General features: G+C 41.8%; 1 protein-coding gene across 1 annotated transcript in view; it reads right to left on the minus strand.

Annotated features, from left to right (window-relative positions):
* CACNA1C (calcium voltage-gated channel subunit alpha1 C) overlaps nucleotides 1-23,496 on the minus strand; it is a 704,641-nt gene that overhangs the window by 198,230 nt on the left and 482,915 nt on the right. The window contains exon 8 of the mRNA XM_078849824.1: nucleotides 919-1,022. Coding sequence (XP_078705950.1) covers nucleotides 919-1,022 — 104 coding nt within the window. The remainder of the gene's footprint in view (nucleotides 1-918; nucleotides 1,023-23,496) is intronic.

Below are 23,496 nucleotides of genomic sequence, written 5' to 3' on the forward strand. Positions count from 1 at the left end.
ATCAGCGATGCTTAAATATGGAATTGGGAACCTAATCCTAGGCATTCATTTTTTGAAAGTCTTCTCAAGAATGTTTGTTGACTTGGATCTTCTAGTTATCTTGTTCACCAAAGCCAGCACAGTGTTTAACTCCTGGGTACATTAACAGCTGGTTTTATGTGAGGCGACTGCTTACTTGGCCTCAGCAATGATGCTTTGTAGCACAGGTTAAAATGAAGAATTAAGGAACAACTGCATCTCTTGGGGACGTTTTAACCCTCCCTACCAGATACCCTCCCCCATCTGACTTTTACGATTACCCTTATAAAACATCACAAGGAAATGACGACTCTCTGCATCATGCCTAACCCTGTAATGTGTACAGCAAAGATGTGCCCATTAAAGAAAAACATGTTAGTCCGTTCAAGGGGAAAATAATCCCCCCAATCAGCCTATGTTTCAAGAATATTAAACAAGAGAATCTCTCAGTTGAGAAGGAATAGTCTGGAAAGACTCCCATTTTACAAATGTTTAGGGATTGCCGTATATGCTGCTAGTCATCTTTCACTTCCACTGATTTTTCCAGGATTTTACCAACAATCCCTTCTTGGTGTGGTAAGTGATGTGCTTGTACTTATTCAGGCAAATTCAGGACTTGTAGTTTCATGGCACCTGCTAAAGGTTATTTTAGGGAGAAGAGTATTTTAAAGGCAACATGTTGGCTTTTTTCATAAAGGGATTTACTCAAAGATTTCCCCCATTTCATGTGGGCCATCTGATGTCAGGTTTTGGTATTTACACAACAAAGCTAGGGGCTTCTACTAAACATTTCTGAGACTGACCCACCACTGCCCCATAATATCCATAACCAAAGAGAAGGAACAGAGATATAAATGAAAAATATAAACAATAATAAAACATTTTCCTGGTTCTGCTTACCCGCTAAGTACACCGAGAACCAAGTTAAGTACAAAAAATGACCCTATGATGATTAGTGTAACAAAATAGATCCAGGGCCAGTCCCTTCCTATGGCATCATTGACCTGGAAGAGTGGAATGATAATTAGTGAGACAGGCTCAGTTTCTGAGCACTGCAAGACTCCAGCCAAAGGGATCCCAAGTCACCAGCACCAGGGCTTTCAAAGTTTTCATTACTGCAGTATATGATTGAGACCAAGTTGTCTTCTCTCCAGTCTAGTTGGAGCTGGATATTTTGGTTGGACTGAGGTTGAATTTCCTCATTAGAGAGTAACATTTTGTTGTCACAGTTATTTTGGCTGAAAAACTTTGAAGTTATTTATTTCAAAACCAATGTAAAAACTTCCTTGGATTCAGACTTTTATTTTGGATGGAGGTGAGTCAGGAATGAAGGAAGGGATCCTGGTGACTGGAAAGAACCCTGATTATGGAGTCTTGCCCTGCAGCATCGGAAAAAGGACATCAAAAACTGGCAGCTTACCCGCTCAACACACCAAGAACCAGATTTAGAACGAAAAAGGATCCAAAGATGACCAGACTGACAAAATACACCCATGGTAACTCATAGCCCATAGCGTCCTGCATCTGGAAAGACGAAGGAAAGTTAGAAGACAGAGAGAGAAAGCAGAACTGATTAGGCGAAGGAACAGATGGAAAGGTTTGTAAACAGAGCCTCTGGTTATTCACACATAAATGTACCAAATGTTTCTTCTTTACGATGTCATCACTTCTCTTTCTTCCCCTTTGATTCCTCTGTTCTCTACCTGTTTCCACATAGGTATGACCTTCTGTGGTCACCTTTATAGAATCAGCTTTTGCCAACACATACCACACATTGTGATCTCAGATAAGAAGTAATTTCTCATTCTAAGTAGAGTGAGAACTGTTGTACCTCAGACAGTAGTAAGTGGTAACTGTTGGCAAATGCTGACTTTTTAATGGCAACTTCCTGGTTATTCTCACACTGTTTACCATAGTCATGGCAGTCTTTGTGTCCTTTAGGCCTTGTCTATACTACAGTGGCACAGCTGTAGCACTGAGGCTCAGATGCTTCACACATCAATGGAAAGGGTTTTCCATCAATGTACCTAATCCATCTCTCCAAGAGGCGGTAGCTAGGTTGATGGAAGAATTCTTCCATTGACCTAGCTGCATCTACATTGGGGGTTAGGTTGACATAACTGCAGTGCTCAGAGTGTGAAAATTTCACAGACCTAGCTACATCATTCTGGGCTATCTAATTTTTTAGTGTAGACCAGGCCTGAGAAGAAAGCCCTGCCAATGCCCACCATTTTCTGATGCTGTAAAGCGCTTTCTAAACTTCCTTCTGTCTATAGAGGCCATCCATGCAACCTAGTGATTCCTGCACATGTCAGTCAGAGACCCTGCAACTGAATGGCATGAGTGCATTTCCAGCTTTGACATGAATGCAGGTGACTTCAAATAGAGCAGCCTGTTTTAAGTATAATGTCATCTGAGCACAGAACCTGCACTATATGAAGAGCAGCCTGCATATCAATTCAGGTACATACAAATACTATGTTCAAGGGCTCACCCTTAACTTAAAAGTTTTGTAAGAAATTCATATTTTGGGATGTTCAAGTGAAGACATCTCATAGTTTGATGCATTAATCTAGCCTTCCCATTTCATAAACACTTATCTCCAAGGCAGAGATGGCACCATCAAAGAAATAGACTGTAGGCAAAATTTTCAAAAGTACCGAAGTGTTTTATCTGAGAGTCTAGGTTCCATATTCAAATGTGCCTACGTCATTTAGGAGCCTAAGTCCCACTGACCATGCTTTTGAAAATGTTATGCTGTATGGTATAGAAACTGCTCCTCCTATGGCAACTTAAGCATTTGTTTCCTTCAGATCATAAAATTCTTCAGCTCATGGGCATTCACACATTACCAACTTAGAAAAGACAACAAAGACACATAACTACTCAGGAAAAGAATTCAAATCTTCAATAGGCCGAGGTAGGAAAGTAACACTTGTTGAGTGAGTTCTTTATAGAAAAAAAAGTACCTCATCCATATCCCTCTCATTGTACAGTCTTTAAAGTCCCAAATTCATAACTTTCCAACTGTAATTTGATGACTTTCTTTGGCAATAGTCCACAGTCAATAGGGAAATCTATGTCTCTATGCAGGGATCCCTAAACTGCAGCATAACAGGAAAGAACTCATTAAAAATGAACTCAAAATCTGTCTCAGTGAAACTATCTCTTCCCAAGAGGATTTATAGGTTTTGTGCCTGGAAAAGAGCTCTTGAACTCTTCTCCTCCCTTCACAAGTGCAGGGCTTCCTCTTCCTACCTTCTCTAAGTTTTCTCTTGAATACATGTGTAGAGTTGTTCCCTGTTATTACATTAGTTTATAAATAATAGAAATAATGTCTTCTATTTACCTAGTATCTTTCATCCCAAAGGATTGGAAGGATTATGCAATAAAACAAACGATATAGACTTCCTTTCTCCCTGCACTGAAATACAGTCACTTCTGCAGTGAAACACAGCAACTATTTCAAGAGCACAGCAGCACTACCCAGCAGTTCAGGACAGGAAGAATAAGATATCCATTTGAAACCACAGAGGGAAATTTGGGCTGAACGTTATTGCCCAACCTGGAATTAGGCCAGAACATCCGAGTTAACACCCCTACTTATATGAAGAATGGCATGGGATTTTTAATTACGATAAATCATTTGGAAAAATGCCATAAAATTTACCAGCATAGGCACAAAAATGACTTGACAGCACTTAATCATGGTCGATGATAATGAAAAAAACTAACAGTACGTTACTTACCCATCAAAATGTTTTTACTCAGCCTAGAACACTGGTTGAGGAGAATTTTGCAAAGCTGATTTAAGTGTATGCTAACTGCTATGGGCCAGATTCACTGGTGCATTCTTGGCCTTTGTACTATTTTGGCATGGAGGAGATGTCAGCTCCAACCCCATCCTAGTGTAGGGAATGGAATGGCATGGCCAGAGCATGTTGTACTCCTAACATTCCTAACTAGTGTATGTCCCTTTGGTACTGTTGACCATGGGAGTCAGCACAGAATGACCCTGAGAATCAGGGAGCCACACATTGGCACTGTAGAACATCTGCGATTCTGATACTAAGTGATCAGGACCTCAATTTTTCATCTCCTTTACAATGTACAGTCTTATGTAGAATGAAAAAGCTGAGTGAAAGCAGCATTAATTTTATAATAATTCATTGGGTGTACAGAAATCACTGGTATTTGGTAAGGAGCTGATCATTATTTACTATGTTTCTTCCTGGGCTCTAACATAGAGCATCTTGCTAAATTATGAGTACCCTCAAGTCTCATTGGCTTCAAGTGGAGGGGAAAGTTTTCCAAACACTGTAGGATTGGGTTGTAAGGGACAGGCAAAAGAAGAAAGGAGGTGTTCAGTGACAATACAATAGTTTCTGTATTGCAGAAGTTTGCTAAGACTTGGTGCAATCGTTTAAAATGCTAAAAAGACAGGTTCACCTACTTTACCTGCCCATGAAGAATGTCTTCCGGGTTTGGGGGAGGGAAGAAGGGATAGGGTAGCAATTATGGACTGTTTGACAGACAGTGGAAAGAAAAATACATACACTTGCCCAAAACAACAGCACCAATGTACTATCACTCAGGAAGGCCTTATATCCTCAGCTAAGATTGCATGTCACCATGTATCTGGGAATTCTTCCTGTAAAGTGGAGCTGTCTTGAAAGTCTGGGATAGACTGTTCTCAGCTGAACAATGTTACTGTACTTGTATCAAAAAGCACGTTGAATCTGTGCCCGGTCCAAAATCTTTCTTGGCTATTTTTCAAAGCTTGGTGAACATTCAGACATTCATCTCAAACATACCCCTTGACGGCGGTTGGAGGCTGTCACTGCAGAACTTACTGGACTGGTACAGTTGGCTTTTGCTAATTATCCTGCTGAAGTGGAGAAGCTGCACAAGGTCACAGCAGGACTTGAAAGAGATTTACTGTCTATATGCCATTAAGTTTGGAGACTGAGACTCAGGATGGTTTACGTGGCTGCTGTCCAGTAAGAATAGGCATAGGCAATGCTAAAGGTTACATTTCCAGTTTCTGTTTTACAGCTGTCTGGGCCTTCTGGTTGCAGGGTAAATTTTCCCTTATCTTTCTCCAGGTAAACATTTATTATCAACCAGGAGCCTTAACAGGAAAGGCGGATCATCTACTAACTTTACAGTTTTGCAATGGGACTATTATACTATGTAGGCTAAGTGATTATGTAGTCTGATAGAGGGCATAGTGACTGCAAGCTTGCATGTGATAGTATTTCCACCTGACCTCATAACTAACAGCAGGTGAGACCCTACATATGATAGTTTGCAGAAATCATTCTGTTTCCCATGTCAAAATGCCTACCCTTTCTCAGCTGTCACATCCTCAGATGCATATATTTTACTACTCTCAGGAATCATAATAAGGTTAGTACATTATTGTACATTAGCTTTGATGTATCATTTGTTAAAAAAGATGGTCTTATGGGTAAGGCACAGAATTGGGGTAAGGAAACACAGAATCTATTCCCAGCTCTGCTGCATGCTCACTGGGTCACCTTGGGAAAGTCACTTCATCTCACCATTGCTTCCCAATCAGCAAAACAGGCTACTAACCTAACTCAAAGAGGTACTAAGAGATTAAATCAATGTTTGTAAAGAGCTATGGCAGTGCAAAGCACTACAGTGGAGTCGCATCTTACACGGGGGTTAGGTTCTAAAGTCAGCGCATACGGCGAAAATCGCGTATAGTCAAAATTACTCTTCAAAATCCCTTAAATCACCCATAAGTATAGTATACTGTATATGGTTTTGTGTATACAACCCTGTACAGTAATATGTATAATGTATACAGTAATGTACAGTATATAATAAAGAGTACATATGCAAAATATAATTTTACAGTACTGTATTTTTAATTACAGGGGGTAATTACAGGAGGGTCATCAGGGCTTGATGTTGATCCAGGAGACAGAGAGTTTGGGTGATGGAGAGCAAGTCGTAGACAAAGTGGTTGGCTCTGGTTCAATTCGAGAAGTTGATTGCGTAGGCTCATCTGCTGCTGGTTGTTTTCCTTGAAAAACATGGTGATCAGCAACTGTCACTGTTGTCTCTTGAGCTGCTCAAACATTTCTTGTTACGGTGTCAAATTGTTCGTAATACTATGTGTGATTTTGAGGCTTCGTTCCATAGAGGGATCATATTCAGAAATTAAATCATTCAAGTGTTTCGCTGCTTGGAACACTTCAGCAAATTTATGAAGATTCCAACTTGCTGGCTCTTCCTGTTCATTGTCATCACCTTCGTCTTCTATAGACGATTTTATCAGTTCCTCTAACTCTTCGTTAGTCAATGTTTCTCTATGGCTCTCAATTCATTCTTCAGTTTCTTCCTCAAGGATGTCGACTAAGCCATCACCACCCACTTGCCTGGCCACCTGAACAATGAGTTTCACTTCTTTGTCAATGGTCGGGAAACCCTTAAAATCATTCACACATTCTTTCCATAGATTTTGCCAACATGCATTGACTGTTTCAGGCTTGATTGCATCCACTTCCTGTTTAATATAAGTGATGCAATTGGCAATGTTGAAGGACTTCCAACACTCCATCACATTAAGATTGGGATCAGCATCCATGGTGCTACGTATCCGTGAGAACGTAAGCCTTGTGTACGTGGTCTTGAAACAATGAATCACACCTTGGTCAAGAGGTTGGAGAATGGAGGTGGTATTGGGGGGGAGAAAGACTATTTCAACGTCGTTATGCGCAAACTGGAGTGCTGCAGGGCATCCAGGAGCATTGTCTACAATCAGCAACACTTTAAAGTCAAGTCCTTCCTCTTAGAGGTACTGCTTGACCTCCAGAATGAAACACTTGTGGAACCAATCCAGAAATAATGCTTCCGTCACCCAAGCCTTTTTATTTGATTGCCAGAACACAGGCAGGAGATTTTGTTCTTGCCTTTTAGGGCATGGAGATTTGCAGCCCTATCGAGCAAGCCCAGCTTTATTAAATGCCCAGCCGCATTGCCACAAAACAACACAGTCACACGGTCTTTAGCTGCTTTGAAGCCAGGGGCTTGTCTTTCTGATTTTGAAGTGTTAATGCAGTTGGGCATTTTTTTCCAGAAGAGCCCAGTCTCATCAGCATTAAAAACTTGTTCTGGAAGATAGCCCTTTTCTTCTATGCTTTTCTTTAATTGTTCGGGGTAGGGTTTTGCTGCCTCTTCATTGGCAGATGCAGCTTCATCAGTAGTCTGCACGTTTTTGAGGTTGAAGCGGTTCCTAAAACTGTTAAGCCAACTTTGGCTGGCTTTGAATTCCTTCTCATCAGAAGGCTGTCCCTCTTCGGTGGGAGGTTTGAACAGCGCATAGAGGCTAAGAGCCTTTTCTTGCAACGTGTTGCCATCGATAGGCACACATTTACGGTTCATGTCTTCCAGCCATAAGTTTAATGCCTTTTCAGTCTTCACTAAAGTCTTATCACTCACCTGGCTTGTCACCTTAGCAGTTATTGGAGCACTTGATGCCACGGCTTGACGAATTTCTCTCTCTCGAATCTAAATGGCACGGATGCTAGATTCATTGCAGTCATATTTACGCGCCACAGTGGAGACCGACATACCGTGTCTCAATAAGTCCAACACAGCCAGTTTTTCCTCCAGCATTGGAACAGATCGCTGTTTCTTCGGTTGAGCACCAGATGAAGTAGTTGGCTTGCGTTTAGGGGCCATGTTGTATGAAAAATACATACAGTATCTTTAAACACTAGAATCACACTCAGCGCGGCGAGATGCTCACACTATAGAGGCACGTGGGAACTGAGACCAACTGAGGGAATAGCAGATTCATGTCTCCCATCTCATGCTCGCTCCGGGGCATACGCTCATTAAGTGGAATGGTGGGCGGAATCGCCAGCACTATTTACAGGTATCTTGTTATTTTTCTTTTTTTTTGCCAATCACGTAGAGTTGAATTCGCATAAGTTAAATGCGTGTATGATGCGACTCACCTGTATTGCTATAAGTGAGACTCTGTGGGAAGTTATACATGGGTTATCTTTTTGCAAAATCTGGAGAACAGCTGTACACTTTGGGAATAATTTTGACTACTTTGCATATCAGTCAACATATTATGCAAGTATTACAGAATTCCACACAACCCTGTATTCCAGATCGACGTTTCTTGCATAATTACCTTTCTGAGGTGAGGTAAGTCTCACATTCTACGGTGTGCAACACAAGTCCCTTGTTCTAAACAAACATCAGGTCATTCTTCCCCCCCAGGAGTGAAATAAACAACACTGTTTATGTTGGCAATATCGTTCAATACAGCTGTCATAAAAATAAAGGGAAGGGTAAACACCTTTAAATCCCTCCTGGCCAGAGGAAAAACCCTTTCACCTGTAAAGGGTTAAGAAGCTAAGACAACCTTGCTGGCACCTGACCAAAATGACCAGTGAGGAGACAAGATACTTTCAAAGCTGGAGTAGGGGGAAACAAAGGGTTCTCTGTGTGTGTTGTTTTTGCCGGGACCAGAGCAGGAATGCAGGTCAGAACTCCTGTAAAGAGTTAATAAGCAATCTAGTTAGATATGCGTTTGATTCTGTTTTGTTTAAATGGCTGACAGAATAAGTTGTGCTGGATGGAATGTATATTCCTGTTTTTGTGTCATTTTGTAACTTAAGGTTTTGCCTAGAGGGATTCTCTATGTTTTGAATCTGATTACCCTATAAGGTATTTACCATGCTGATTTCACAGAGGTGGTTCTTTTACTTTTTCTTCAATTAAAATTCTTCTTTTAAGAACCTGATTGCTTTTTCATTGTTCTTAAGATCCAAGGGTTTGGGTCTGTGTTCACCTATGCAAACTGGTGAGGATTTTTATCAAGCCTTCCCCAGGAAAGGGGGTGTAGGGCTTGGAGGAATTTTGGCGGGAAAGACGTTTCCAAGTGGGCTCTTTCCTGGTTATATTTGTTAAACGCTTGGTGGTGGCAGCAATAAAGTCCAGGGACAAAAGGAAAAATAGTTTGTACCTTGGGGAAGTTTTAACCTAAGCTGCTAAAAATAAGCTTAGGGGGTTTTTCATGCAGGTCCCCTCATCTGTACCCTAGAGTTCAGAGTGGGGAAGGAACCTTGACAACAGTACAGAAGAGATGATATGAATTTTGAAATCATTTTATTGACAATTCTGGGTTGTTGGTAGTTGAGGAGCCTATTCACACTGTCATGACTTCTGTTGCAGAGGTCAGACAGCTATTCTGCCAGTGTAGAACTGTTTTACACAGAGTTTTAGTCTGCAGAAGAGAAGAATGAGGGGGGATTTAATAGCTGCTTTCAACTACCTGAGAGGTGGTTCCAGAGAGGATGGTTCTAGACTATTCGCAGTGGTAGAAGAGGACAGGACAAGGAGTAATGGTCTCAAGTTGCAGTGGGGGAGGTTTAGGTTGGATATTAAGAAAAACTTTTTCACTAGGAGGGTGGTGAAACACTGGAATGCATTACCTAGGGAGGTGGTAGAATCTCCTTCCTTAGAAGTTTTTAAGGTCAGGCTTGACAAAGCCCTGGCTGGGATGATTTAATTGGGGATTGGTCCTGCTTTGAGCAGGGGGTTGGAATAGATGACCTCCTGAGGTCCCTTCCAACCCTGATATTCTATGATTCTATGATAACAGTTCCTTTCTTACAGTGCAGCCTTCGTTTGCTGTCATGGGTACGGCATCTCAGCTTTCAACTTCAGTTCAAGACTTTGATCCCAGTGACGCAGAAAATGTCTGTGAGCAGCAGCAACAGCTGGGACTTTTAATTGTAGAGTTTGCTAAACTACAACCACAACTGGCATTTTCAGCTGAAGCCAAGAGCTGAAAAGACATTGAGATGAATCTACCATCTGGCTGTTAGAGATGGAATGGTGGTTCTTCCAGAACAGGGTTGAGGCATATTGGAGGGGTGGAGCATGGCATTTTGCACCACTGGCATCCTTTACCTGCTTAGAGGACTTCTGTTTCAAGGGTTGCTAATCTGGCACATTTTACAAGCATGAAATTCATATACTGACGTCTCTTGTCAGGTGCAGTGGGCTTATGGCAGAATGGCTACTATTCACCACCATATTGGAACGGGTAATTCTCCACCAGTAAGGCAGATGGCACATCAAATTTCCTCAGCTATGTAACAAGTAACAGCAACAGACATATACAGAATGTCTTTCATCCAGTCAGTGGCTGAGGTGGAAACAATCCACTAGACTATGGTGCCTCTAGGATACACAAACATGCAATTACATTTTGGGCCAATGCTTGTCTCAAAACAACTGACAAACTCTACAAAGCCAGGACAAACTAAATATACGGGAATCACTTCATCCATCAATGAAGTGCAACTGCCTCTGGAAAGGAAGGAAATAAAGCAGCAGCTCTTAAACTGAAACAATTCAAGAAAGCAAAAGAACACTGTATCCAGTGAAAAATAGAGGAGAGCTCTAGGTTGGCAGAATGTAACTTAAGTAGGACACCAGGGCTAACTTCCTATCTGCTGCAAAAAATGCTAATTGATTTTTAATAGCTGTGGAATGTTGTGATTGTATTTTTTAAAATATAAGTCAAGTGCTTCAAGTACTTCATAATAAGATGTACAGCCTTTTGCAGACTACCATTAATCAAGAATAATGGTCCACTCAGTGAAATAAAAGGCAGTAAATGTAGAACTCAAAAGTAAAAATGCTACTTTATGCAGCATATAGGCAACTGTGGAATTCATTGCCTCAGGAAGTGGTCAAGCCAAATTCTAGGGCTATGACCAACAACATCATCTGTAGCTGCAAGTATGGTATGCTTGCAATGATAAGGGAAAATAAAATATCATTTTTCCTGAAGTGACCTATCTGTTGGGGGTTTAGAAAGAATCCCCATCCCTAGGGACAGCATTGCATAACTGGTCAAGTGTACTACAGTAGGGGGCAGGGGAAAATTTAACTTCCTGTGACATGAGCTCCCTGCCAGAAGCCCTGATTCAGGAAAACATCCCTATCTCTAGGAAAGGTGCTTAAACACATTCTTAACTTTAAGCATGTGTCACAGTGCTTTCCTCAACTGCGATCAGAGATAGGAGAGCAGATTAAATGAACTAATGGTCTTATCTGATATAGCCAAACTTTTGTTCCCATAGTGAATGACTGGCCATTTTGCAGCCATTGTTTGGTAATTTTGGGGTCTTAGGCATTAAAGGGCCACAGATTTATTAATTTGAGGTAATAATTTTATCAATTATAGATTATCAAGGCCACTTGCTGACTCCAGATGGTAGACTACTGAAAATAAGAAGGCCCAAATGTTTGGATTTAAAAAATGAATTTTCTTTGGCCATGCCCGTACTCCCACTTGTCTTCTCTTTCTATGAATATTTGAGTGACTGCATTTTATTCACAAGTATACTCATGGAAACATAATCTTAAGATTGCATGCTCGAGACTCAGCATTGGAAATGCTATATGTGAGATGAGACACTGCTCTGAACTACAAGGGGACAGGGTTCCCGAAGCCCCTTACAAGAGCCCTGGCACAGAAGCAATTCATTGAACTAGAAAAGAATCTAACTTTGCCTTAGCTGTGAAAAGTGATGCTGACAATGTGATGAGAAACACTAAATCTCAACTGCACCAAGCCAGTAAATCTTACAGTAGCCTATATTTCCTAGGGAAGATGCCTCAGGCAAGGCCCGTGTGACCAAGAGAAGAAAAGGTTTATCATTTTCAAGAATTCCTACTTATCTGTTCTCTCTCCTTATAACACAGCTTTTCCCTGAGATATTTAAAGCTCCAATGGCTTTGTCAAACCCTCTTCCTGACTACAACAGTTAGGCTCACCCAATCAGGGAATTAAAACAATATCTTGTGACTGCTGTGACCAATCAAATACAACCAACACACTTTGAATGTCAAATGTTTGAGTATTGGATACTTGCAGTGCATTATTTGTGATAGATCCACAAAGTAAAACCCACCAGCACTTTGAAAAATATTCATTGGGGGGCCAGATTTTGACATCCTTCCTCACACTAGATAATATTTCACAAGTAGTCCCATCACATCAGGGGGCTAGCTGAGGAGTAAGGTATTGTATCATAATCTGGCCCTGAGACAATTCAAATAAAAACTAAATTGGGGAGGTCATGATCTTTATGTGAACATTCTGCAAACAGAAAAGAAGCTAAATTTTTGAGGAAATGATTTCCAGCAAATCAGTCACTCAGCGCTAGTGTTGACTATGCTGTTTTAGGGACTTCTCGACTTTTAAGAGTTTGTGGATTTTGCTAACAATCAACATAAGCAAAAGGCTTCCTATGAAAGGAAAGTTTGACTTTTCCCTTCCTCTCTAAGATTTTTTGTTCTTAAAAGTGTAATTACATCTGACAGTAAACCAGCTCCTTGGTGGTTAGATTCCTGTACAGTTCTTTGTTGACCCAAACTGTGATTATGTAATTTATTATATGAATAATCCAATGTCTAAATTTATAACTTTACTGGTTAAACTCTGGTGACAGATTTTGAATAGCATCTCTCTCACCGTCCCTTAAACAGTACTATTTCGAATGTAACCTTTTTTTGTAGATGTCCTGATAAATGTAGTAACTATGCACCTTACAATATATCCCAAACCACATTGCTCTTAACGTGAGCTTGTTTCTTCTTCACAAAAGTATAGATGGTGAGAAACAATCCCCAGGCAGCTCATTATTGGAAAAAGTGAATGGGACATAGAACTTAAATCCATGACATTTCTTTCCCTGGCTCCATAAGTCTTTTTTTCAATCTAAGGACAAAGCCCGAGGCTGGTTGTATATCAGTAGAAACCCCCAACTCCTTAGCCCGCTTATGTCTTTGGAACAACTAAATGATGCATTTCTGATGTGCTTGTGTCCAAAGTGGTAAAGAATGTACACAAAAGGGGGCAGGGGGAGGTTGTGTGTGGATGAAACTTCCATGGTGGATCTCCACCAGACCTGCAAAGAGATGTGACCAGTTGATCTGGGCATAACACACATGGCCCAAAAGTCATATAGGAGGGAACAAAGGACTACTTCTACTACTTCCCACCATACCCGTCAAGAGCTAGATTTGGCCTACTGACATGGTTGCCCCAAGGACCAGGATAAGGATTTCATCCTTCAGCTCCCACAGAGATTCACTATATACAATCCCATTAGGTGGTTTTCTCACTTGGTTCCTTATCCAACAAAGCACTTACATATGTGCATAACTGTAAGTACATGATTAATCCCATTGAAGTCAATGGTCAATGAGTTGTTACCAGTAGAATTGAAGCCAAAGGGACTATTCACATGCTTAAGGTTACACGTGTACTTAAGTGCTTTTCTTGATTGAGGCTTTGTTCAGGATTGAGGGTCATACATTATGGGGAGGTTATTTTCTGCCAGTTCCTTGGAAGGAGTCAAGAAAGAATGAGACGGATGAACCAAAAATCACTGTTATGTAACAGAGTATTAGACATTTCAGACCAGACAAGTGACATTTCAGTGCACCAAGAGAAGAATTTATCAAACTGAAATACACTTTTGGCATTCCAGAGTCTATAAGCTAGGTAATAAGGCAGGGGAACTGCAGGTTTCACAGCTGAATCAAGGCAAAGGCAGGGAAAAAAGCAACAGAAGAAATAAGACTTATTTTTACAGATCCTAAAATGACTGGATGAAATTGCTGCTGAATACCTTAAAATACAGTAATAAATTGACTCTTTTGCTTCTTTTCTCAATAGGACATCTTTCTAAAAATAAAACTTCATTCCCGATTGTCTTAAAAGAATCAAGATAGTATTTCAACCTTACTACTTTTAAAAAATAATTTTGTACTCAGCAACACTAGTAGAATTGCTGATGTGGAAAAGGAGGACTAGAGAGCTTAGCCCAAGACCTCACTCTGAGCCAATGACACTCAAAGGGCGACAGCACTCGACTAGCTGCTGCTGCTGCTAAAAGTGGTTATTTGCTTTGCTCCTTAAATTCACTTTATTTCAAAGTACCAAGGTTAGGACAAGAAATCTTAAGTAATGCTCTCTTGCCTCCTTAGGTCTATCTAGTACTTACTTATATGGCCCCTTCTACCACTTTATCTGAGTATATGGATTCAAACATTTTACAAATAATCTTAATAAAAAAACGTAAGACAGATACCTAGATCCTTTCTTAAAATATCTTCTGGGAAGGAAGGGCATGGGGAGGGAGAATGGGGAAGAAGAGCAGGGGCAGTGAGAAGCGAGAATAGGGAGTGGTATGCTCTGGCTATCTCCATATGGTGTGTGATCACTGGGGGACCATAGCCCGCTGGTGTAAATTAGAGCAGCCATCAGGATTTTCTAACTTAGAATTAGTCAAGTATATCTATTTACACTAGCACTTAGCTACATTTTCATCATTGGTTACATCCCCTGAGGATGTGTCTGGTTTTCCAATCGAGTGATGCTGTACAAAGTCCAAAACACATATTAACAAACAACATCTTTTGACTATCTAGCCCTAAATTACTGATATTCTACCCTGTCATGGAGGCCTTCAGCTGTGCTTTTTAGTCCTCAGTGTCTAAACATTGGACTCTATGACATTGCTTTACTCTTTCGTCAGTTTCTGTTTTCATTTTCCATGTGTGTTTGCTTCAGCTGAACATTCTGTTCTTAGGTCAGTAAAAGCCCACATTATTGTGAGAATTATAAGGTCTTTGTATGTGTTATGTGTATGTGCAGGAAGAGAATTAAAATGTGTATTCAAAGGCCAGAAGGTCAAAATATTGTGTACATACTGAGTCAGCTGAACTGGTTTTCACTGCAATATACTCATGCTGAAAATCCCTGCAGATCATATATTTTGATGGCATGTTAGTATGCTTTGCAGCAGGCTGTGATGGGGAAGAATACTGGCCCTTTACAAGGCTCAGGTGTGTTTAGTTCCTGTTTTAATTAAACCCATAATTTTGAAAGAGGTTCAGGAATGTAACAGTACAACATTCACTGATGTTAATAGATGTTGGCAGATAAATCCCCATATCCCCTTTTAAAAATATAAGCCTAAACATTTAGGAACTCTAGTGATCTGAAAGAACAGATGAGTGTACTGTGGTTCCCCCCAATAAAGTTAGAAGATTAAATGATACCAATAATACTACACTCAGACCTGGATTACCATGGGGCACAGACTATTTGAGAAGCACAGGCTACTTAGTTAGGCTTAGAGAACCAAAGCATTTTAATTTTAATTGATCAATGTATTAGTGGGCAATTTCTGTATTTCAGAGCATGGAGAGAGGAGAAACAATCAAAGCTGTCACAAATACATCACCCATCTCCTGCACTTTATTGCACTATGTTGTAGGACCTTTACATCACTATACTCAGAAAAGAGGTGAGGATGCTGCCTTCCTGTGAGACCACAGCATAGTGCACTCCTACTGAAAATATTAGTTACACAGCTAATATTCTGTACACCTAACGCAGCCAAGTTCTGGATTACAATGAGACTTCCATCACTCATACAGATCACATGTGATCACCTCTCCAGCTCATCCAGGGTTAATAAATTACAGAAAAAAATATTTTATTTTATTTTATGTCAGTACAGTGTAGCACGGAGTAATTGGCTGCTTCGCTTACAATTATCAGGACAAGTCCTCCACAGAAATTTAAGGAAGAAGTATTTGTGATATGATGGTAGATATTATTTTATTATTGTCCACAGGTAGTTTAAAAAGATTATCAATGACCAAGTTTTGTTTTCTGTATTGTTTTTGAAATAGTCAGTAAAAAGATTATTTAGATACACCCCAGGTGTCCTCTTTGAGAGTTTGTGTGTTCTAAAACCACATGGCTGAGATTAGCCAGTGGGTGAATTAATCCTGGTACTGCAGGTCTGCAAAGAACTTTTTGTGACATCCGGGGTGTTAGCCTCCTTGCCCAGGCCAAATTTCAGTTCAGCTCAAGTCTTGCCTCTAGTTTCAACTGGATAAGTAATTCGTCATGTTCTCTCCTAAAAACCCTGTTATGCCATGTGGCAAGCACAGATGGTTCATGGAATTCTGCCTCAGAAGTGGCTGCATTTCAGGGGTGGGTCCCTGTAGAGAGGGTTGATTCAGATTTCACTTGCACTGGTGTAAATCTGAAGTAACTTCATTAAAGTCAGTGGAGTTACTTGGATTTAAATCAGTGAGAGATCAGAATCAGGCCTGCAATCTGCAAAGTATGTTGGGAACCTTTGGGACAACGCAAGTTCTATAAATGAGACAAGCCAATGAAACAAATTAATAGAAGTGGAACGATCAGCTGAATTTAGTAATTCGATGACAATGCAAGGGGTGAATTAAGTGACCCAGAGGAGGTCGCTTCCAACTCAAATAATCCATAACATACAATGGGGCCATTATGCCACCTATTAAATCTGTTGAGCCTGATATCTTTTGGTAAGGTATACTTTTAAAACATCAACAGTGAATACAGAAAGCTTGAAATGATTCCAGTGCAGTTTAAAACTCTGTGCACTTACTGTCTAATGAATATAAAATACTTCTTGGACTGTCATTGATCCCTTCTTGAAAATAAGTGTGTTTTGGGCCTGATTTTCAAAAATGCATCTGCAAATACAGTACCCAATTTAGTGACACAAATGGACTGTCACAGACGCCATTGCAACTAACTGGCCATTTGCAAGTAAAAATTCCTACTTGTGGTAGGTTTCAGAGTAGCAGCCGTGTTAGTCTGTATCTGCAAAAAGCAAAGGAGGACTTGTGACACCTTAGAGACTAACAAATTTATTTGAGCATAAGCTTTCATGAGCTACAGCTCACTTCATCGGATGCAAGTTATTCACAGAAATTAGGCAAGCAATTCTGCACACATTTTTGCACACACAATAACAGATACATTTTTGAAAAGCAGTATCCTAGTATCTCATGTACAAACACTCTTCCCAACCATACAGTTTATAAAAGATTAGCTGGATTGTCCAAAGATGAAATTTTGATTTTCATGTTTTACAACATAAAAGTGACCTCTGTTCTATGGGGTACTTGGACAGTTGCATAATGTGGATGCAATAAATTCATCTGAACTACTCTCTTAAAAGATTCTAATGCTGTCCTGGATCACCTGCTCTCTGCTAAGGGATTGACTGTGACATATAGTCACAGCCCCATGTAGGGGAAGGTGAGCAGGTACTCTACTGAAGTGAGAGCTCCAGAAGATGTGCCTGGAGCAAGCAAAATGGCTCTGGGAGCTCCAATAAATACCGAGGTAGTGTGGCTGTTATGCCACCCTTGAAGCCTTCCTCTACCCCTGGTCAGTTCTGATAGCTGCTCTGGAGGGCTGACAGGGCTATGACCATGTCCCCATCTTTTACCTCTGGAGAGGCTAACACCAACAGGAGCAGTAGTCTGCCTTATCACTAACTATTTTGCTTGACTCTTGAGCAGCGGGTATAGCTGGAGGACAGAATCTATGCAATCTGCTTCCTTTGTCCACCTGCACAAGGGCTAGGTATAATCCGGTGCTAACTGCATTTCAGAAATGGGGTGTGTGTGTGTGTGTGTGTGTGTAGTGGGGCAAACATCACCCTGATACAATGCACATCACTTGTAAAAGCACACCAATCCAGATCTTCAGCACTTGCTTCTTTTCCAGTCTTGCCTACAACATTTCTGCCAATGCACTTCAGTCCTCACCTGTACTTCTGTGGCACTAATTGATGCTAACTGCTTCCAAGGGTGCTCAAAGGGAGCTTAGGGAAAGACCTGAGCACTTCAGGATGGGCAGATAATCTAAAATGGTGGGAAAGGCCGATTCTTCTGGGGAAACATGATGATGATGTGCCCAAACAGGAAATCTCTTCCGCTGACAAGTAGGACTTTCTGGTGGGTTCCTTCCTGCTATTTTTAGGATAGCTTGAACTGCTACTGAACATGTCTGCTCTCGATTCGACGTCCACCCAAATACCAGGCTGTGAGGTGGAGAGCCTGTGGAGTGGGATGTCTGATCTCGCCCGTGTCCTGTGTCAAGAGGTTTGGGAAAGATTGGAGGCTGATGCGAGGACGGGGCTGACAGGTGGAGAAGGTTGGGAAACTAACACTGTCTCGGCCATCTGAGAGCAATGAGGATGATCACTGTCCTGTCCTTTTGAATCAGTAAGAAAGGAATTGGGGGGAAAAGGTGTACCCTAAGGGCCTCTCCCATTAGATTGGGAGGGCACCTCCTTTGTAGTCCTGACCCTGTGCACCTCTGGAGCAGTGTGTCTTGCATTTCCTGTTTTCTTGTGACAAAAATTGGTCCCAAGATAGGAATCCTCATTGCCGGAATATAGTCTTTACTACAGAATCATGTAGATCCCATTTGTTGTTGACTGAAAGGTGTCTGTTGGGGCTGCCCACTAATCTACTGTGTATTCCTGGGAGGTGTACTGCTGGTAGGATGATTTGGTGACAAATACACCAGTTCCACAGATTGACCACCAGGCATAGGAGGGGATGGATCTGTCTTCCCCTTGCTTGTTGATGTAGAACACTGTTGTCATGTTGCCTGACATCCACCCAAATACCAGGTTGTGAGGTGGAGAGCCTCTGGATTGGGATGTCTGATCTTGTCCCTGCCCTGTGTCAAGAGGTCTGGGTAAGATTGTGAGGATGGGGCTGACAGCCCCATAATAATCTGAATATGCTGGGATTGTCTGAGTGATCAGAATTGCTTGCAGGCCTCATGGGCAGCTTTCAACTCCAGGAGATTTATGTGCATCCTGGACTCTCGGAAACTCCATCTTCCTTGTGCTGTGTGTTTGTCCAGATGGGTGCCCTATCCTAGGAGGGAGTCATCTGTAATCAATATCTTCTGGAGTGGGGGAAGAATGAAGGGAACTTCTGCTCTCTGCTCTACCACCAAACAAAAGAGTCTCTCACTGTGAGAGGAGAGTGTGACTAGCTTGTTCATAGCATGTCTACTTCAGATGTATGCCATCTTGCAGACAGGCTTGCAGACAGTGAAGCCAGGCTTGCAGACAGTGAAGCTGAAGTCTTGTGAAGAGTATCAGGTATGTACAGGACACCATGTGACCTAGGAGGATAAGATATGCACCAACTGATGGCTGAGGGCTCTGTCACAGTTCATTGATTAAACCTGTGTAGAAGTAGGTAAGCTCTGTTTCTGGCCAAGTCCAGAGTTGTTCCGATAAATTCCATGGTCCCTGATGAAACTAAAAGGGACTTCTGTGTGCTCATGCAGATTCCCAGTGACACTAGGAGATTGAAAGGAGATGTGATTGATGTCACTACTTCCCAAAGAGATCTCTCAGTCAATAGCCATCTTGGTAAGGAAAGACTAGCAAGCCATGGTGTCAGCAGTGTGCTGCCACTACAAAAAGCACCTTCGTAAACACTCTGGGTTTTGTTGCTTATCCAAAGGAGAACACTTTGTACTGATAATAATTTGGACCTATAGTGAATGGTTGTGGCAATGGTCTTCAGTTTAGAAGGCTGTCTATGATACTTCCTCTTTGATGCTGGTGCATACATACCCAGGGAGTGGAGGGTTGCTCTGGAGTCCTTCAATGACCGTAAAGACAAATCAGTCTTTTCACTAAATAAGTTATTCCCACTGAAGGGCAAATACTTTACAGTTGATTGAACTTCTCTGGGGAATCCCAAGGAGTACAGCTAGGATTAACAACACATAACAATAGCTGTTGCCATTGACCTAGAGGCTTTTTCAGCTGCATCAATTGCAACTTGTAGAGATGTTCTAGCACCAATCATCCTCAATAAAGGCCTGAAATTGTGCTCTGTCCTCTGGAGGGAGCTTGTCTCTGAATTCTGAAATTTTTGAATAGTTGACAAAAATCATACCAGAATTGCAGGCTAGTGGATGTCAATAACTTTTTTTGTTTTTACACAAGGAAGTTCATATGTTTGGCCTCTTTATCCGAGGGAGTGGACTTTGGGTGCTGTTGTCTACTCCTTTCAGTGGACACCTGAACCACTGACATGTTTGCGGGGAGGATGAATAAATAAAACCCCTGCTCCCCTGGCTGAGACACAGTGCCCGCTTTCTTCCCTCCTTGAAGCAGATGCCTGTGTTGCTGGAGTATGCCACATGATCTTGGCAGGCTCTAGGATGGCCTCATTAACGGGGAGCACCGCTCAACTAGCTTCTGAACTCTGTAACATGTCCAGAAACCCGTGAGGTCCTGAATTTCCTCCAGAGGAATCTGGAGCTCATCCACAACTCTCCTCACCAAAGCTTGAAACTGTTTATGGCCATCTGGATGAGACAGCAAGGCTGGGGCAGCCCCCTCCTCGGGTGATTCTAATAATACTCCTGTTGTGACTGATGGTACTGCTGTATCTGGTTTTGCCTCCTCCTCTTCCATGGGTTCCTGAGGGAGCACAGGCTGATCTCTGGGGGTGGGAGAAAGAGATGGTATGATTCTTAATGAGACTGTACTGATTCTGGATATTGCACGTATGGGTCCCACGGTTCCTAATCAGGTCAGTGAGAGAGATCCAACATAGGCTGAGGAGGTTCCCAAGGCCAGGGGACCAGCAGTCCTGGGTGAGGGGATGCCCCATCTTATGAGGGTATGGCAGGGTCCAGGTGATTCTGGAACTTCTATCTGGGTTTTCATCTCTTCCTTCATGCCAGATTCCCCCAAAGAGGAAATGTGGGTGACCGTGGTGCCCTCAGTACTGTCAATGTAGGGATGCCACAATTAATAGACATAATAGCGGATCAACATCTCTCATATTGTTTGTGGACTGATGGTGTTAGAATCTCCCTGGTAAGGATCAAGTCCAATAGAAGGAATGATTCTGGGTCTGGAAAGATGAAGATGTCCTCCAGACTGGCGTATCTGTCAGTCATCATTTGGGGTGAAGAGTCTTCTTCTTGTGCACTTGTGAGCTGGTGTAGAAGTGCTCTTGGAAGCTTATGTTTTCTTATATGCCCTTGGCAGTACTTGCAATGCATGTGGCTTTTGGGACCCTTTGTTGGTACCTGTGGTTGTCGTAGCCTTGGCTTATGTCTCTCTTTGCTCTGTGCTGATGATCCCACTCCTGTTGATGGTGCTGATGTGGGGGCACTCTTACTCTTCGGTGTCTGTGGGTTGGTACTGTGACCCATATGGTCTCTAGAGCCTGCTGGGACCAGGTGCAAAGAATCACCCGACTTAGAAGGTGTTGGGGAAACAGCCATCTTCTTAAAGATGTTTCTGAAAGTGGATTTCTCTTTAGGCTTTGAGAAGGCTTTGCACCCTCATGGTGAGGTTGGGAAGAGGAGTCCTTAGCGCTACTTTTGTTCGCCCCTGAATCTGAGGTAGTGTTGCTGGCTGGCACACTCCTTGATGTCTCTGCCCAATGTACAGGGGGATCTGCCAACCCTAGATCGGACTGGAAACTCATAGAATGCTCCATGAGAGGTTTCCTAAGTCTGAAGAGCCAGACACACCCTCTCAGCCTACTCAACAGGATCTATAGGATCCTGGCTTCTCCTTCATGATCCTTTTCATGATGACCTACTCTGTTGTTATTGTTTATTCCATGCTTACAGTATTTCTGGTGCTGTATAAAGAGACATTAAAAAGATCTGGGGCTAGTGGAGGATAATCAGCAAAACATGAGCTCCCAGTGTGATGCTGTGGCCAAAAGGTCTAATGCAATCCCGGGATGCATACCAGGGGAATCTTGAGTAGGAGTAAAGAGGTTATTTTGCCTCCGTATTTGGCACTGGTGCAACCACTGTTGGAATACTGTATCCAGTTCTAGTGGCAACAGTTCAAGAAGGATATTGAAAAATTGGAAAGTGTTCAGAGAAGAGCCACATGAACGATTAAAGGATTAGAAAACATGCCTTGTAGTGATCAACTTAAAGAGCTCCATCTCTTTAATTTAACAAAGAGAAGGTGAAGGGGCGACTTGATTACAATTTGTAAGTACCTTCATGGGGAACAAATATTTAATAATGGGCTCTTCAATCTAGCAGACAAAGGCATAACACAATTCAATGGCTGGAGGTTGAAGCTAGACAAATTCAGACCGGAAATAAGGCATACATTATTAATGGTGGGTACAGTAATTAACCATTGGAACAATTTACCAAGGGTTGTGGTCATTCTCCATCACTGATAATTTTTAAATCAAGATCAGACGTTTTGTTAAAAGATATGCTCTAGGAATTATTTTGGGGAAATTCTAGGGTCTGTGTTATACAGGAGGTCAGACTAGACGGTCACTTCTGGACTTGGAATCTATGAATCTCTGCATTTGCTGGGTTCTGCTGGGGAAGGAGTGGAAGATCCTGCACTTAGTAGAGAGATGAGATTATCCAAGGCAGCATAAGCACCGCTGATGGTTGTCGCTGACCAGGAGGGACTGGAGGGCAGGAGATGCAGTTCTTGAAGTCTGGAATCCTGGACATAATCTGAGTCCTGTACTGGGAGTGGGGCTGCCCCAGAGGGGGATCCCCAAAATCTAATTAAGTAACTAATACTTAATTAACAAAATTTTATTCTACAATATTTAGAGATTCAAAGGCAGAACAGCAGCTCCGTGGACATTAGAGGTTCTGTCTCGGACCATGTGGTAGTAGAAAGGAACTGGAGAGGTAGACGGCCTGCACCCCCTTATGGCCTCAGTCTGAAACGTGAGAAGAAGAGCACAGGTGTGGAATAATGGACAGTACTATCAAAATCTTTCATTCTGAGGACCATGGTGCATATGCATACCCACAGTGGAATACACATAGGGACCAGCACTCGAAGAAGAATCTTTCTATTCCATTTCTGTGCCCTGATTCTTGTCTCATTTACACCAGTGTAACTGAAAAGGAAATTCAGGCTGTTGGACTCTCAGCTCCACTCTGCCAAGACCAGGTCTTAATCCAGATAAATGTCACACGTCACTATTCCCATCTTCCCTATTACAGATTGCTGATTATGCCAAGATATTTGTGTGCAGTGGTGATTTTGTCATCTGCATATAGGCCTCTAGTGACCTCCAAAATTATTTTGACTTATGTGACTTCATAAAGATTTGAATTCAGATCTCCAGAGGCAAAAGACCTAATGCGTTAACCTGCCAGGTCACCTTGCTCCTGAGTGAGTGTGTGTTAAAAACATGTAAAGATCTCTGAAAAAAAAATGCCCATAAGGCCCAAAGAGTATTTACCCAGGGGGCTGATAGTTCTTTCATTACAGACACCATAGCACTTCCATCGCTCTCTGCTGCTTAAAAACCTTTTAATCTTTTAAAGGCTTTGGAAATTCACTCTGCAAAGATAAAGTGCTAATTTCAAGCATGAAAATATTCCTCAGGATAGCAGGCCTCCAGACCTACAGATTTTATTTCATTTCAAAATCCAGGGCTTTCCCTTCCTGTCTTTATTTTGTGTTTACATTTACACGGCTGATTATCCAGAAAGGGATTTGCTGCCCATTTCACTGTACTGCTGTTTTTTATCCTCTTCTA

The sequence above is a fragment of the Lepidochelys kempii genome, chromosome 1 (assembly GCF_965140285.1).
Source record: "Lepidochelys kempii isolate rLepKem1 chromosome 1, rLepKem1.hap1, whole genome shotgun sequence".
NCBI lineage: Eukaryota > Metazoa > Chordata > Testudines > Cheloniidae > Lepidochelys > Lepidochelys kempii.